The 17007-nt window shown below is 42.4% G+C and overlaps 1 protein-coding gene across 1 annotated transcript in view; it reads right to left on the minus strand.

The window, feature by feature from the left end:
* The window catches only part of TRPC5 (transient receptor potential cation channel subfamily C member 5), a 179491-nt gene that overhangs the window by 34588 nt on the left and 127896 nt on the right, over positions 1 to 17007 (minus strand). Inside the window, exons 5-6 of the mRNA XM_068962371.1 lie at positions 14086 to 14408; positions 2232 to 2427 (exon numbers count right to left, since the gene is read on the minus strand). Coding sequence (XP_068818472.1) covers positions 2232 to 2427; positions 14086 to 14408 — 519 coding nt within the window. The remainder of the gene's footprint in view (positions 1 to 2231; positions 2428 to 14085; positions 14409 to 17007) is intronic.

The raw sequence follows: 17007 nt of genomic DNA on the forward strand, positions 1-17007 counted from the left end.
CTTTCCCCCGTGTCTAGGCCTTTCTAAAGACTGCATTCACTGCTGAAGTAGAGATGTGGCAAGTGGAATCAAATCTACTTGCTGGTCTTTACCATGTAAACAGAACCAGATGTCTTTGGAATCAGCTCCCATTGGAGCCAGTTCCAAATGGTAAAGACACATTTACAGAGGATCTCAAAGCAGCAGGTAGTGTTCAGGATGGTTGACTATGACTTTAGATGTGTGAGATGGTATAGACCCTATTAAGGACATCTCCCTGCAAGGCCCACCCCCAGCTTTCTCTCAAGCTGAGGCGTTTTCTCCAGGTGCAGAGGTAGGTGGCATTGAAACACAGCTTACTACCAGCAGGTGCTGACAAGAGAGCTGAAGTTGAACATTTCTACCCGTCCTAGCAAAATATCACCAAACTCAGTGGAAAACGTCACAGCCTTGCATTAGGTGACAAGAAAATCTCTCCCTTTTCTCTGCCATTAGGAGCAATCAGCGGCAAGACACCCAGGGAGAAAATGACAAATGCCTCAGCACAAATATTGCCATCTTTGGTAGGGGTAGGGGGTTTGGATAATAGGCATAGTGGTGGAAAAATGAACCCTTGAGATTCTATATGCCTTTCTCCCTTATAGAGACAGGTTAGGAGTGAGCACAGAGTGTTTCAGAGTTGTTGGTCTAGTTGGGTTTGGAGGGGAGAGAGAGAGAAAGCAAACTATATTTCATTTCAAAAGCAACAGATGGAGAGAATTTCAAGCTAGAAAGGACCTTGAGAGCTGTTCATCTATAGACACTCAGACTCATAGAATATCAGAGCTGGCAGGGATATTAAAGACCATTGAGTCAGACATGCAAATGGCCAACAGGTACATAAAAAGTTGCTCAACATCATTCTTCATCAGGGAAATATAAATCAAGACCAACAGTGAGATATCACCTCATACCAGTTAGGATGGCTATTATAGAAATAAAAATAACAAGTAGTGGCGAGAGAATGGAGAAAAGGGAAGCCTGGTGTTCAGTTGATGGGAATGTAAATTATTATAGCCACTATGGAAAACAGCATGGCGTTCCCTCAAAAAGTTAGAAGTAGAAGTACCATATGATCTGGAAATTGCACTTCTTTGTATTTATCTGAAGGAAATGAAATCACTATCTTGAAGGGATATCTCCACCTCCATGTTCACTGCAACATTATTCACTATAGCCAAGATATGGAAACAACCTAAGTGTCCATTAATGTTGTTGTTGTTTAGTTTCTAAGTCATGTCTGACTCTTTTGCGACCCCATGGACTGTAGCCCACCAAGCTCCTCTGTCCATGGGATTTCCCGAGCAAGAATACTGGAGCAGGTTGCCATTTCCTTCTCCAGGGGGCCTTCCTAACCGTGGGGATCAAACCCACATCTCCTGTACTGGCAGGTATATTCTTTATCATCCATTGATATGTGGATGAATAAAGAAAATGTAGTATTTATGTATACAACTAAACATCCAAATTCACTGATATCTAATTAAACAGGACCTCAAGTAGCCAGAATTTCTTTGCTAACACTTGCATTTTTAGAAATCATAAGAAAATAAGCTAAGGTTAGATATTTATTTTGACATCAAAAACCAAGACAGGGCTTGCACTGATCCCATATCCTATACCTTCATCATTTTTAGTTTAGAGTAATAACTACTGATCCAAATGATAATATGATGGTCAAAAAAAGATTCAGCCATAGAACTCTATTTCAGAGTATCTTACAGCAGACTGTAGTCACTCATATATTTTTGATTAAAAAACAAAAATACCACCCTCTGAGAAAGTTGTCTTTGGCAATAAATAGACTGCTCAGTTTTGGGAGAAAGATGTCTACAATTAAGATGGATCAGTTCAATCCACCCTAGAGATTAGTGAGGGGACATGTTGTAGCCAAACTGCTCGTACCTCCTGAGCTCTTCTTACCAAGGCAAGAAAATGGATTCAGAGATTTAAACATAATTTTAACAGGTAACCAGAAACTCTTATTCACTAAAACATCTTCTAGATTACTAAGATTCAAAGGACTAACAGTCCAAACTGAGTTGCCTTAGAAAGAAATAATTCAATCTAATAGCTAGAAAAGCTAGTGTAAAATAACTAAGGCAGATGGACTCTTTCCTTGAGTTTCCAATGGGCTCCAGCCCACTGTGACCACTCCTGAAACCAAGGTACCCACCCCCCTACCTGCTGCCTTGTAGAGCAAAGTGACTTACAGCAATAAGCTGGTAGGAGTTGTTCATCATGGCGATCAGCATGTTCAGCAGCACCACCAGGGAGATGACATTGTATGTCCCAAACATGGTTGCTCCCACAAACTCTGTGAACTCATGTCTGGCTTTCACATTGGTGACATAGAGATTTAAAAGGCCAAATACAGACCAGAAGAGGGACTGAAGGGTTTCAAAGAGCCTAAAAGAGATCAAAGAGAAGATTAGTTCTCGAGGAGGAGCAAGAAAAAAAAGTGCTTAATTAATTAATTAATAAGGAGGTTGCATCCCAGCAGGTAGACTGATGGTCTCACGTATTTTGGTCTCTTCTCCAGCACAATTCACCCAAGTCTGTTTGTACCCACTCGTATGTCTTATGCCTTGCCCTTCCACCTGGAATGTCATCTCCTTCTTCTCAATCTACACAGAACCTTTAATATCCAAGACTTATTTCAAGCACTACTTCCTCCACCAAACTTTCTCCTTTATCTTCAGACCATGTGACTTCTCACCTTTCTAAATACATAGAGGCAGCAGTGCAATGGCTAACAATATGGTACTTGGGTTACACTTCCCTGGGTTAAAAACAGCTCTGACACTTGCCACCTAAGTGAACATGAGCAACTTAAACCATTTCTGACACTTCTTTTGTGGTTCCCACAGGGCCCAGAATGGTGCTAAGCTCAGTAGAGTAGCTTAAGGATTCTTGAATGAAAATTTATATGAATTGTTTTTAATGATATATTAGCTAACAATTATTGAGAATTTACTATAAAAGCATTTCTGTTTTGTTAGTCGCTCAGTTGTATCTGACTCTTTGCAACCCCATGGACTGTAGCCTACCAGGCTTCTCTGTTCATGGAATTCTTTAGGCAAGAATACTGGAATGTGTAGCCATTCCATTCTCCAGGGGATCTTCTTGACTCAGGGATCAAACTGGGGTCTCCTGCATTGTAGGCAGATTCTTTACCATCTGATCCACCAGGGAAGAACCATAAAAGCATACTAGACATTTTACATATATTAACATTATGATTCCTATAAGACTGATATTATTACTGCTGAGGAAAGAGAGGTTCAGAGATTGAGTAATTTGACCAAGCTATAAGTGCTGAACCAGAATTCAAATCCAGGTACTTCTGACCTCCCCAAACCAATGCATTATTCTATATTGGATAGCTTCATAAATTACTATTTCTTCTCATAGTCTCCACATCTAAATATTAATATGTAACTTTTGCAAGGATATGTTTTTGGGGTCCAGGTTTTCTTTTGCATCATGTTCAGAAATTTGTGCATATAGCAATACGAAGTAGCCAGCTCCCAGGCAGGCACTAACCAATCATTTCTCCAGCACACGAAAGAGGCAGAGAAGTCAAGAAATACAACTTTGAGGATGAATGTAACTTTTCAATTCTTGAAAGGCTCAAAATGTGTTGTTTTTATAGCCCAGTGTATTTTAAGCAGCTTAGAGACAGGTTCTTGGTTTCATTTGGGGGTTATACATGGGCAATGTCTTAAAGATTTCCTCTGTCTGGGAGTGCTCTTCCCCCTATCTCTGCATGGCTGTCTCCTTGTCATCACTGAGGTCTCAGCTCAATCGTCACTTCCTTAGACAGACTCCCCAGTGTCACCCTACCTAAAGTAGGCCCACCAGTTACTCTCTATCCTGTTGTCTTGTTTCAGGTTTTTGGTAGCATTTAAAACTCTCTAAAATTACGTTATTAAGTAAATTCTGTTTCTATGTTGATTTTCTATTCATCTCCACTAGAAAGTAAGCTCTATGAGAAAAGAGACAGGCATACAGCTACTATGTACCTGACATATAATAGGCTTCCCATGTGGCGCTATTGGTAAGGAACCTGCCTGCCAATGCAGGGGATGTAAAAGACGTGGGTTTAATCCCTGGGTCAAGAAGATCCCCTAGAGTAGGGCATGGCAACCCACTCCAGTATTCTTGCTGAGAAAATCCCATGGACAGAGGAGCCTGGCAAGCTACAGTTCATGGGATTGCAAAGAGTCAAACACGACTCAAGCTACTGAGCAGCACTAGATTTGTTGAACACATGATTGAAGACATATTAATAATACAACTACTGTTATAACTAGATTAAGGTTTAGAAGACTCCAAACCTGTTGATAATTGCATGTTCAGTAGGTGAGGGTTTCACAGCGAAGGTTAGTTCATTTTGATGACGCTTGTGCTCTCCACTGGCCTGATTCTCAGGTGACCTCCTTTGGGACATGCATCTGGCCCTTTGTCATCTGTTAAATGGCTCTTTTCTAATCATAGTGGATAGCTCCCACTATACTTTCAGCATCATATTACTTGAGAGCTAGCCAAGAAGGAAGAAATCTTTTTTTTGTTGGATGAAAGTAAGTGCCAGATGGAGACACATTTGAAAATCAACAGTAAGATGAGAGTCTGGACTTCAGGGGCCAGAGAACAAGAACTAGAATATGGCAAGTCAGACCTATTACAGGATCTGTATTTTCAGGAGACTCTACAATCAGGGCCAGGCAATACAGTGTGTCACATAACCAGACAGAGTGTCAAAAATGAAAAAGACGTGGAGTGCAGGAATCTGGTTCCGCTATGAAGGCCTATCTAGGACCTAGTAGTGTCCATTAGAAGTCAGGGCAGGCAGGAGGCCAGCAATGGCATAAGAAGCTAGCCCAGCAGCTGGATAACAAAAGTCGGGGGATATAGGGCTTAGAAAAACAGGAACAGCTGCACCAAATAGAAATGACACTGAAGAACCAGAATCTCTGGAAGTTGAGTGTTCTTGAATATTGAAAGCATTCACAAAGTATTTTTTGATTGCATGACTGACAACAAGGCCACAAGCCAGGGCAAATATGTCATCAATATGCTGGCAAAGTCTTAGTTCATTGGTTGCTTCTCCAGAAAGGATGATGTTACTCTCCTCCACCCCCAGCCCCATAACAATTAAAATTGTGATGGTTAATGCTTAAGTGGAAATTTTACTACTAGCCATTCCAATGACTGATACAAAGATTCCTAAAAGTGAAAGTCCAGGCATTTAGAATCTGTCCTAAACTGTGATGTTCTAGTCAGGGAGACCCTAGAGGTATGATTGTATAACAGATAAGGAAAGGGGACAAGATTGTTCCTCAGGTTTTGGTGGTTGTTAGTGAAAGTGCCCTTGACATTGGGCACAAAATGTCATGATACAATCTGGCCATTAGGAGAACATGTCTTATTGAAATGCATGCCCAGGTAAAATGGGTGATTGACATTTGGGGTAGAAAAGAACATTCTGGTGAGAGATCTATAGGAAGCTCCATGGCTTCTAGACTCAATTGAATTCATGACCTAGGGGACCATTACATGGTGGTCAGGTCCATAACACAATCATCACAGGGATGGAAAGACTTGTTGACCAAACCCCAGAATCCTAAGTGCCAAAGGAATACTATTTTGATATTAACAGAGAAAACAGTGAGTCCATTTTCATTTAGCAAAGAGTCAACAAGTATACAGAACTTGCTGACTCAACAAGGGGCAAAAAGTGAAGATACAGAGATTCAAGAAGACTTGATATTAACTGCTTGGAAGACAAATCCCCACCAGCTAGTTAAGAGGGGATTTGTGCATGTTGGGAGCCATCCATAAATATTACTAGATCATGAAGCAAAGAGAGACTTGGTAGAATAGGGATAAGAACTATGGTCCTCATGACAGTTGCTGAAAGTCTCATCTTTGAGATGAGTTCATCTTTCTAAAGGCAGAAGGAGTGTAAAGATTGACCCCTCTGCATTTCACTCTGACCAGTGAAGAAGTGGAGGATGTATTGGAAAAGAAAGTCTCCTTGGGAAAAAGCAGTGCCAAGTTGTGCTGATAACCCACAGGGAGCAAAGGCATAGTCATCTCTTGGTCATCCCTACCCATTTTGCAGTTCACTGGACTTGGCAGTTTCTTATTGCAACCTGCCTTTGACAAGTTTCTGACTCTGGTTGGAATGCTCCCACCATGCTCCCAACCTGCAGCCTCCACTTCCTTCCTGTCTTCTTCTCTACCCAACTCTTGTTTGACCTGCCAGCCTCAGCTAAAGCCCCAGCTCTTCTAGAGGCCTCCCCTGATTCCTTTCCTATAAGGTAGGGTCAGATGCTCCTCTTTTGTTCTCCCATAGCAGCCTAGCCTTACTACATAGACGCACATATCACACTGTAGAGACAGGAGAGGGGAGTGGCTAAGAGCAAACTAAACTTCTGTACATATTAATTGGGCTTCCCTGGTGACTCAGTGGTAAAGAATCCACCTATCCATACAGAAGATGTGGGCTTCAATCCCTAGGTTGGGAAGATTCCCTGAAGAAGGAAATGGCAACCCCCTCCAGTATTCTTGCCTGGAAACTCCCACGGACAGAGGAGCCTGATAGGCTACAGTCCATGGGGGTTGCAAAAGAATTGACACAACTTAGCCACTAAACAAACATATTAACTATAAAATTTGGTAAAGTCACATGACAAACTTATTAACTATAAAATTTGATAAAGTCACATGGCTTCTTTAAATATCAAGTTTCCTCATCTATAAAATGGCCATTGGTAGGATAAGTACTAACTGCTAATATTTATTGTGTTTTGTGTGCCAGGCACTGTGCTAAAGGCTTCTCATGCATTGTAATATTTGATTCTCAAAATAACTCTATGAAGTAGCTACTATTCTTTTTTTTCAGATAAGAAATTGAGGCACAAAGTGGTCACACAGGCAGAAAGTGGCAGAGGCAGTATTTGTAGCCAGCTCTTTTGACTCTGGAGTCAAAACATTTAACCACCTTTTTCTATCATGTAAGGTTCTGCATGTAATCCACTTGGCACAGTGCTTGGCATAGCGAAAGCATTAAAAATGCAGCTATTCTAATTGTTTGTGTTCTCTGTTAGACTATGTGTTTCTGGATGATAAGGATGCCATTTACTCAGTATCCTCATTGCCTGGCAGGTAGGAGTTGCTGAATAAATGTTAGGTAAATCTATAAAAGATTATAGAAGCACATAAGTAAGGAAAGTATGAATGAGTGGTGTGCCATCTTGTGATAACAGTAGAAAGGTTATGAATTGAATTTAGGAGAAAAAGTTGAAGATACTCCATAAGGACCTTTAAAACCTTCTCAGAACAACAACAACAAAAAGAGCCTTTGATGGGGACTGAGTTTGTATCCAAATAAATAAGAAGGAAATATATGGGCTGAATTTGGGTAAAGAAATCACCACTGATTAAGTAGGAACAGCTACAAATGAATGACGATGATCTACAAGGAGGTCCTAAGTGACCTGCTAGGTCATGGCTCTGGCCTCTTTAGCTTTACATGTATCTATGATGATTGCAACTTTATACAACTAATTTTACATAACTTTACAAATTCAGTCTTACACCCACACCCTTGGATAAAAGCACAACCTGGAACTTATATGCCTGGATTAAAGTTCTGATTCCACCACTATGACCTACCTGTATGACTGGGCACAGTCTGATTAACTTCCTTGTACCCTAATTTCTTGATCTGTAAAATGGATAATAATAGTAGTACCTACCTCATAGCACTATGAGGATTGTGAGGATTAAATGAATTAATTCATATCAAGCTCGTTTTATAATAATGCCTGGACCCAGCATTCAGTAAATATGCTATTTTTAAGACTATTATCAACCTTCCACCTAAAAACAACCTTGTTGTTTCATGTTTCTTTATTGTCTTCATAGATTATCATTTATTTTCACATCTAGTTACAACTATGTTAGTTGTCATATTAGACATAATTTTTATGTCTTTAAAAACCACACATTTCATAAATGTAATTTTAAGAGCCACCCAATATTCTACCCAGCAAATACAAGCCTGAATGACAGTTTTATCAATGCTTTGTATGAGAATAGGTGGCAAGCTTCTTAGATCTTCAGAAGATACAAGATTGGGAAGAATAGCTAATTGGATGACAGAAATAAGATTCAGAAAGATTACAATGGCTTGGAGCAAGGGGCTGGAACTAACAAGATGAAGTTTAATAGGGATCAATGTAGAGGTTAGTTCTCTGGCCAAGTGCCCACGTACAGGATGAGAAGGGAGGAGAAAGGCCAAGGGTTGTCGCTGACAGCAAGTTCAAAGTGGATCAGCAGAGTGACAGAACTGGCCAGATACTTCAGCCATGCGAGAGAGGGCAGAAGGAAAAGTGAATCTTCTAGAATTAAAGATAGGGTTGCTACTAGAATTCATTCTTTCACTCAGTTGTTCAATGGGCATGTTGAACTTCTTTATGTCTTAGGCCCCTCTGTGGTAGGAGAAAGACCTGTAAAGTGGGAGTCTCAGTCTGGTAGGTGAGAGAGGCAACAAACAACTAAAATATAGTATTTATTACATTATTATTATTCAGTTCAGTTCAGTCGCTCAGTCATGTCTGACTCTTTGCGATCCCCTGAACCGCCACACGCCAGGCCTCCCTGTCCATCACCAACTTGTGGAGTCCATCCAAACCCATGTCCATCAAGTCGGTGATGCCATCCAACCATCTCATCCTCTCTTGTCCCCTTCTCCTCCTGCCCTCAATCTTTCCCAGCATCAGGGTCTTTTCAAATGAGTCAGCTCTTCACATCAGGTGGCCAAAGTGTTGGAGTTTCACCTTCAACATCAGTCCTTCCAATGAACACCCAGGACTGATCTCCTTTAGAATGGACTGGTTGGATCTCTTTGCTGTCCAAGGGACTCTCAAGAGTCTTCTCCAGCACCACAGTTCAAAAGCATCAATTCTTTGACACTCAGCTTTCTTTATAGTCCAACTCTCATATCCATACATGACCACTGGAAAAATTATTATTACTATTACCTTTATTATTATGTTACCTTATAAAATGGAGATGTCCTTAGAATGCCATGGGAAACACAGAAGGAGCCTGTAACTGAGAGTGGGGTCGAAATGGGTAAGAACAGGCTTAAAAGAGCAGGTCAGGCTTTGACAGACACTTGAAGGGGCAGGGAGAGTTGTCCAGGCTGGCCAGACAGGGATGGACATTCCAGGCAAAGAGGATGGTGTGCGAAGTACAAAGGACTGTAGGACCAAGATGCTCTCCTGAAGTTGGGAAGAGCAAGATGTTGACTATGGAGGAGAGGAATGAAAGGCTGGAGAGGTGGGATCCAGATTCCAGGGCCCTGTGCATTATAGGAAAGAGGTGAATTTTACACTGGAGAGGATACTGATACCAGGCGGGTAAGAGACCAGAAGGTGACGAGATAAGACTGGCACTTAGAGACTTCTGTGTAGCAGGTGGGAAATTGTTTGAGGGGACACAAGACTGGAGGCAGGAGGACCAATTAAATGCGTAGCAGTTTGGGGGAGAGATGATGTAGGCCTGAAAGAAGACAGTATTGTGTGTGTGTGTGTGTGTGTGTGTGTGTGTGTGTGTCTATACAGAGAATGGATTGAAGAGATATTTAGGAAGTAGACAAAACTGAGTGTGAGACAGGATGTGTTGCTTAAGAGAGACAGAAGGGTCCAAGATGGCTCCTAGGAGTCTATCTAGTATCCTTTAATGAGATGAGGAGTTAAAAGGGAGATGGGTTTGTTGTGGGGACATAGAGCTAAGGAATTTATCTGTGAACATTGTGTTTGAAAGGCCTGTGTAACAGTGTGGAACAGCCAACTATGTTCAGGAGGCATCCAGAGTTGAGGGCCGGGACCTCACAAGGACAAGAGGACCACCAAATCAGCTTCTTGCCACTTCCGCCCTGTTTCTCTCCCAAGTCCCATGCCCTCAGAGGGTACCTTCCCAATTGCTCTCAACAGTGGATGAAGGCCAGGTACCCCCAGTATTCAATACTGAACTCAAACCACCAACTGTACTGTCAGGCAGTTGTCACCAAAGACAACAAGGTCCCCCTAAATTGTGCACCCAGGAAAGTTCTTTTCTTTTTTAAGCTGAAGAATAACAATAACATCTCTAGAGAATCAGAAGGAAAAGGGTGACAACAAGCAGATGCCATAGTTTACATCAGGTCTATTCACAGGCTCCCTTTTCCCCTTCTCTAAAAATGGAGTCTTCATGACAGTCTAAGTAGCATGTATTTTAGCAGTTATTATAAATGCCTGAGTTGAGGCATTTAAAGGAAAACAGAAGTCAGAGCTCTGTGGAGGAAAAAACCAACACCTAGAAGGGAGGTTGAGGTAACATTACCACTGCTTTGGTCCCAGCATGACAATACTTCTTCATACCTGACACCCAAGATATAATTTTGTGTACGATAGTTGTCCATTCTTGTCAATCATCCCTGCTGGGCAAGTGATGGGAATAAAATGTCAGTTGGCAACAGGGGTGTTAATCATCACTACTGACTTATAAGGAGACATTTCATAAACTTCCTCAGCAGAGTTCCCATGAGAAGGTAATTGGCAGGGACCTAGCCTCCTGGAATGTGCCTTGCATTCACATGTGCAACTCTGTCAAAAGCTTTGATGGGAACAGATACCATTTCCTGGTGCTCAAGCCACTATAAGATTGTTCTTTGTATTGAAAACAGGGTGATGTGAGTTGTATCTCTAGAGTAATGCAGGAGAGGAAGCAGTTCCTAGTCAAGAGGCACTAGAGAGGTGACCAGTTGCCTTTGTCCACTTTTGGTTGGCTTCACCAAAATGGCGCTATCTGTTTGTCATCCCATTTTGGCTTCTTTTTTCCCTTTCACATAAGTCTGGTTTCCCCATCCACGATTTTGCCCTGAGTTCTGGGAGGAGAAGCAGGGAGTGTGGCCTAGTGGAGGGGGTGGGTGCTGGAAAATGGGTGACAGGACAAGCCAGTTTTCCAGACTGTGTTCACCGGAACAACATGCTGGTAAATAGATCTGGGGAAACCTCTCCGTTTACTGTAGATTCACAATGGGAAGTCTCTGAGAAGCCCTGCGCTGGCTTAAGCCCTTCTTAAATTTGTCCTAGGGGCTTTCCTGGTGGCTTAGAAGGTAAAACATCTGCCTGTAATGTGGGAGACCTGGGTTTGATCCCTGGGTTGGGAAGATGCCCTGGAGAAGGGAATGGCAACCCACTCTAGTATTCTTGCCTGGGGAATTCCATGGACAGAGGCGCCTCGTGGGCTACAGTCCATGGGGTCACAAAGAATCAACACAACTGGGCAACAAACACTTTCACTTTTCATTTAAATTCTTCCTAGCATTTCCAAACCTCACACAATCAGAAATCTTGCTTTCATGTCTATTCACATCTCCATGAATGTGAATGGTTATTTGTCATCCATTTTAGGAAATGTTGCTAGAGATCAATTATAACGGTTGGCTACATAGCATTGTTTTTTCCCTTTCTCTATTGGTACAACTTGGGGCCAAGCAGAAATCTTTTCCCCGCCTTGGCCTTTGTTATTTAACACATTTCTAGAATGTCTGAGTCCATTGATCTGCTCTAGTTTATAGAGTTAAGGGGGAACATTGTATCTTAACTTAATATCTAGGAATCCCTCCTGACCTTTTGGTCATGACTATGATTACCAGGTGACTGGCACTTTCCAGAACAGGGGCTAGAGATAGACAAGGTGTAGGGCACTGAGTCTGGCATAAGCACAGGGCTGCTCCTAGAAACTAACACGTTTCCTAACATATGCTTATTTTCTTTCTCTTGTCTGCTTCCCCTAACAGTGATTTGTCAGAAAATAAAAGCCATTCTGGAGGCTTAAAGGTCCTAGAGAAGTAGGTGTTGAGTTTATAAAGAAATGGCACTGGGGTTCCATACCGGAGGCAGAGGACTGGTGGACAGAGGGTCATTACTTGTCTTCTGTGTCCCGAGTGGGAATAGGAGATATTTCCAATCACTGCTTGGTGCCTTGGTACATCTGAAACCTTAAAGTAACCCCAGAAGTTGAGCTGACTCTCATCTTACTTTTTGCCTGTTTCCTCTCCATCTAGGAATAAAAAATTCACCATCCACCTGCCCTTTTAGTTATTAATATTTTCTCTCCCCAAACCCCATGTTTCCATGAGCCAGGGCTGTTCGAGCAAATCCCATTTCTCTGACACCACCTAAGGGGTCCTTAACTAAATTCCCATCTCAATTCCCATCTGTGGGAATGAGGAGATATTTTGCCCTCATACTACCAATTCTTCGACACCAGTTGGGTGTCCTACAAGCCAGCTCAGTCAGTTCTGACACTCCTGGGGAATAACACCAGATTCCACGGATTAAGAGCTCAGTCCCACAAGACTGCTCCCCTTCTGGTTTTCCCAGATGTCCCTCATTCTTCTGACCAGCTGGCTGTAGGTGGAGCTCCCCACAATCCTCTCCTTGGGTTTGATTAATTTGCTAGAGTGCCTGATAAAACTCAGAGAAACATTGAAATGACTAGATTACTGGTCTATTATAAAAAGATACAACTCAGGAACAGCCAGATAGAATATGCATAGGGTAAGGTATGGGGGGCAAGCTTCCCTGTATTCTCTGATCACCCACTCTCCCCAAATTTCCACATGCTCACCAACCTGGAGGCTCTCCAAACCCTGTCCTTTTGGGTTTTTATGGAAGGCTCATTACACAGTCATGTGAAGTTGCTTCAGTTGTGTCTGACTCTTTGCGACCCCATGGATCATAGCCTGCCAGGCTCGTCTGTCCATGGGATTCTTCAGGCAAGAATATTGTTGTCATGCCCTCCTCCAAGGTATCTTCACAACCAAGAGATTGAACCCACATCTCTTACATCTCCTGTATTGGCAGGTAGCTTCTTTACCACTAGTGCCACCTGGGAAGCCCCCATTACTCAGTCACAGTTGATTATATCATTAGCCATCTGTGTGTGCATGTATGCTAAGTCACTTCAGTCATGTCTGAATCTTTGTGACCCTATGGACTGTAACTTGCCAGGAATTCTGTGCCCTCCAGGCAAGAATGCAGGAGTGGGTTGCCATGCTCTCCTCTAGGGGATCTTCCCAACCCAGGGATTGAATCCGCAACTCCTATACTTAGCCATTGGTGATTGAAATCAATTTCCAGTCCTTCTCCCCTCCCTGAAAGGAAGGTTGAGGGGTGAGATTCAAAGTTCCAACCCTCTAATCACATGGGGATAACTGGCCCCCATCCTAGGTAAGGTCCAAAAGTCACTTTGTTAACACAACCAAAGACACCTTTGTGGTTCTCATCGCTTAGGAAATACCAAGGGTGTTAGAAGTTCTGTGCCAGAAATGGGGACAAAGAACAAATACATATTTCTTATCATAAATCACAGTATCACAAGATGCATTCAAGTATATTTGCACCCTTCCTTTTCCTTTGTTCTTGATTCAGAACAGTTGCATTAGCTTTGGTAATTACCTGTTGAGAAGTATAGCCTTGCTCTTTCATTTCCTTGGTTAGCGGTGCTTTTTGGAGTGAGGGATTATTTACCCTCTTCCCATAAATTTCTCAGGGCTTCCCTGGTGACTGAGATGCCAAAGAATCTGCCTGCAGTGCAGGAAACCCAGCCAGAACTCCTGGAGAGGACATGGCAGCCCACTCCAGTATTCTTGCCTAGAGAATTCCATGGACAGAGGAGACTGGCGGGCTACAGTTCATGGGGGTCACAAAGAGTCAGACTCGACTAAGTGACTAACACTTTCATTTTCATGAATTCCTTTAAAAATATTAGATATGACCAAAATAATTTGGAAGGTACTCTTTAGATGAGTTCCTCGGAGCCCATATGTGTTTGTCTCTTTCCTTCGTCACCTAACTCTACTTCCTCTCCTAGTCTCCTAGAGTGATCAATAAGTGTGCTCTGCATGCACTGTCAAGGGGCAGTGGCAAATATATGGACTGAAAATAGGGCAAAGAAAGAGAAAGCAGACAAAAGGCAGAAGAGGAGAGTGGGGAGTCTTACGTGGAGAAGGCATTGTTCTGTTTCTCGCATCGGATCCCCTTGCAGTTGTTGGGCTCATCGATTGCTCTGGTCTCATAATAAAAGTAAAGCTGGTTCAATCCATTGGCAAAAGCCAGCAGTACCAGGCAGTAGATAAAGAGGAATTTGAGGATATCGAGCAACATGCGCCCCAAAGAGATCTGCAGAGGCCCTAAGTGGGAGTTGGCTGTGAACAGGGATATGAGACGCAACGAACTTAAAATGTTGGATATCGCAAAGAGAGCTTCTGCAATCAGGGTCGGGTGCCACATTTCCCATTCTTCCCTTGGACGGGAACCATTATACTGAAAGAAACAACAAGTGCACAATATGAGAGGTACAGCGAGCATTTGGAAAACTTTCCCCTCTTTCCTCCCTTCTGCACCCAAATAAATACATCAAACTAAGCATCAAGCATTCATTTATACAACAGGCCCTCGTGATTGGCACTACGGGTCTTTTTTCCCCCACCCAATCAATACATGATGCTAATAACGCTCTTCCTTCCACTCCTATCCAAATATATACTCAGCGCATAGATGTAGAAACATGAATTTCAGAGCAATCATCTGGAGTGACAATCTGTGGTTTATCAACAGATATTTTCGAAGTGTGAGTTGACCAGATTGTTGGGGAGTGGCCTGAGAACAGAGCCACAGGTGTGCCTAAGGTTATGGGGCCAAAGTACTCTGCTTCCTAATGAGATTGCAAACCAGCTTTGCTGCCCAAGCCCCTGTTTTGTGCTAAGCACCACGCACAACTTGCAGTTACTGAAGGACATGGGGTAGGTTCAGCCTCCTCAGTGTGCAGTGTTCACCTTGACTTCCCTGCTGATTGCAGTTTGGGGCTGATTGAGCATCCTTAGGTCATTATTCAGAGTTTTCTGCCGATAGTCTTTTCCCCCATGCGATTACAAATGGCATGTCAGTCTCCAAGGCAATGAATTTAGTGCTGCTCACCAAGTGGTGTATGGATGTATTTTATTGTTGCTTTGATAGTCTTACAAGTTGGAATGTTCCTTTAGCACAAACGATGGACCAGGGGGCTGAACGAGGAGGAGGAGCCAGGATTTCTGGGGTTGGCTGCCCATGTTCCAGTATTTCCTGAGCTTTCAGCTCCTAAAACATTGGAAGTCATCTTATGGAGAGATGGCTTCGTTGTGAGACTGAGCTCCAATTTAGCCTTTGTCACTTAAAACTGCCCCTCTTTCTCTCATTTCACCAGAAAATGAGGATAATATCTACTCCTACCCACTGCACATGTCTGATTATGTACCCATATGTGAAAGTCTGTGTACTCCATACGGAGAGATGTTATGGAAATACAAGAAATTGCTTTTTACCTTCCCCAAGACAGAAGTAGATTTTGCCTGGAATACAATCTGAAGCATATTGCTTTGAACGCTCATCTAAATATCACAATTTCTCAGGACTAAATGTAAACAACTTTCCTGAGAAAATGTTGCTTTGGGGGCCAAATTATATTGTTAGCATTTCTAAAATGTGCCTCACTTCCAACAACTGAGGAAACTGGTGTTATTAAAATCATTTGTGTGTATCCAATATTCCTCACTGTCAGAGGAGTTTGGAGAAAACTTGCCACATGTGTGCTTCTATTTCAAATAGACTTGAGATGGCCAATTGGTTTTATACACTTTGGGCCAAATCTTGTATCTCTCCATTTCTGTATCCAAAGGAAACATTTGCTGCATAGTTGTGAGAGGTGGACATTGTTATGCCTATTTTACAAGTGGAGGAACTGAAATCCAGAGAGGCAGAGGGAGCTGCTTAAGGTCACACAGCAACTTGGTAGCAGAGCCAGGACTAAAACTCAGGCCTCTAAACACTCAGTATAGCACTATTTCTATGAAATGTTAACTTCTGTAATAGTTGATATCACAGTGCATTTATTAGATAGGCCTTTACTTATTTGGAGGTCTATGTGAATGATGCTGATTCTTTGTTGATAACAAAGCAGACCTACATTTAAAACTAGGATTTCAACTGGAACATGCATAGCTCATCATTTAGGGTTTTCTCACTCCACAGTCACACCCATAACCACAGGGAAGTATACTGTCCACGAGTTTGGATCGCGGAACAGTCACAAGTGTGAAAGATGATTCTCATGGAAAATCTATGCTTTGTGTATGTACTTTTAGAGAAAAATACTATAGAATATGATAGCAGAGAGTAAACTTGGAGCTCATTTAGCATAGAGGTCAGCAAACATTTTTTGTCAAGGGCCAGATAGTATATATTTTTGGCTTTGTGGGCTATATGGTTACTGTGAAAACTACTTAACTTTGTCTTCTAGAACTATACATTTATTTATTTTGCTGTACCAGGTCTTAGTTATAGCACATGAGATCTAGTTCCTGGCTCAGGGATCAAACCATGGCCCCCTGTGTTGGAAGCATGGAATCTTAGCCAATGGACTGGTGGCTCAGAGGGTAAAGAATCTACCTGCAATGCAGGAGACCCAGGTTTGATCTCTAGGTTGGGAAGATCCCCTAGAGAAGGAAATGGCAACCCACTCTGGGATTCTTGCCTGGGCAATCCCACGGACAGAGGAACCTGGCAGGCTACAGTCCATGGGGTCACAAAAGAGTCAGACACAACTGAGCGACTAAGCACCAGGGAAGTCCCTTCTAGAACTATAATAACAGACAATATGTAAACAAACAGTGGCCCCAGCTTGGCTGGCAGCCCAGTTTGCTGAGGCCTGACTGACCACAAGTGGTTTTCAAATCAAATTGTGTTCCTTCAAGCCTGAGGGTTCAATAGAAGCATCTGGTGGTCACTGTGGAAACCAGAGAGGAGGCTAGGAAGAGTCATTTCTCAATCCAAATTTATTCCTTTGAGCTCCTTAGTACATTGAAATCCTGCATAAGTTTTAACTTTA

Source organism: Capricornis sumatraensis, chromosome X (assembly GCF_032405125.1).
Source record: "Capricornis sumatraensis isolate serow.1 chromosome X, serow.2, whole genome shotgun sequence".
Taxonomy (NCBI): domain Eukaryota; kingdom Metazoa; phylum Chordata; class Mammalia; order Artiodactyla; family Bovidae; genus Capricornis; species Capricornis sumatraensis.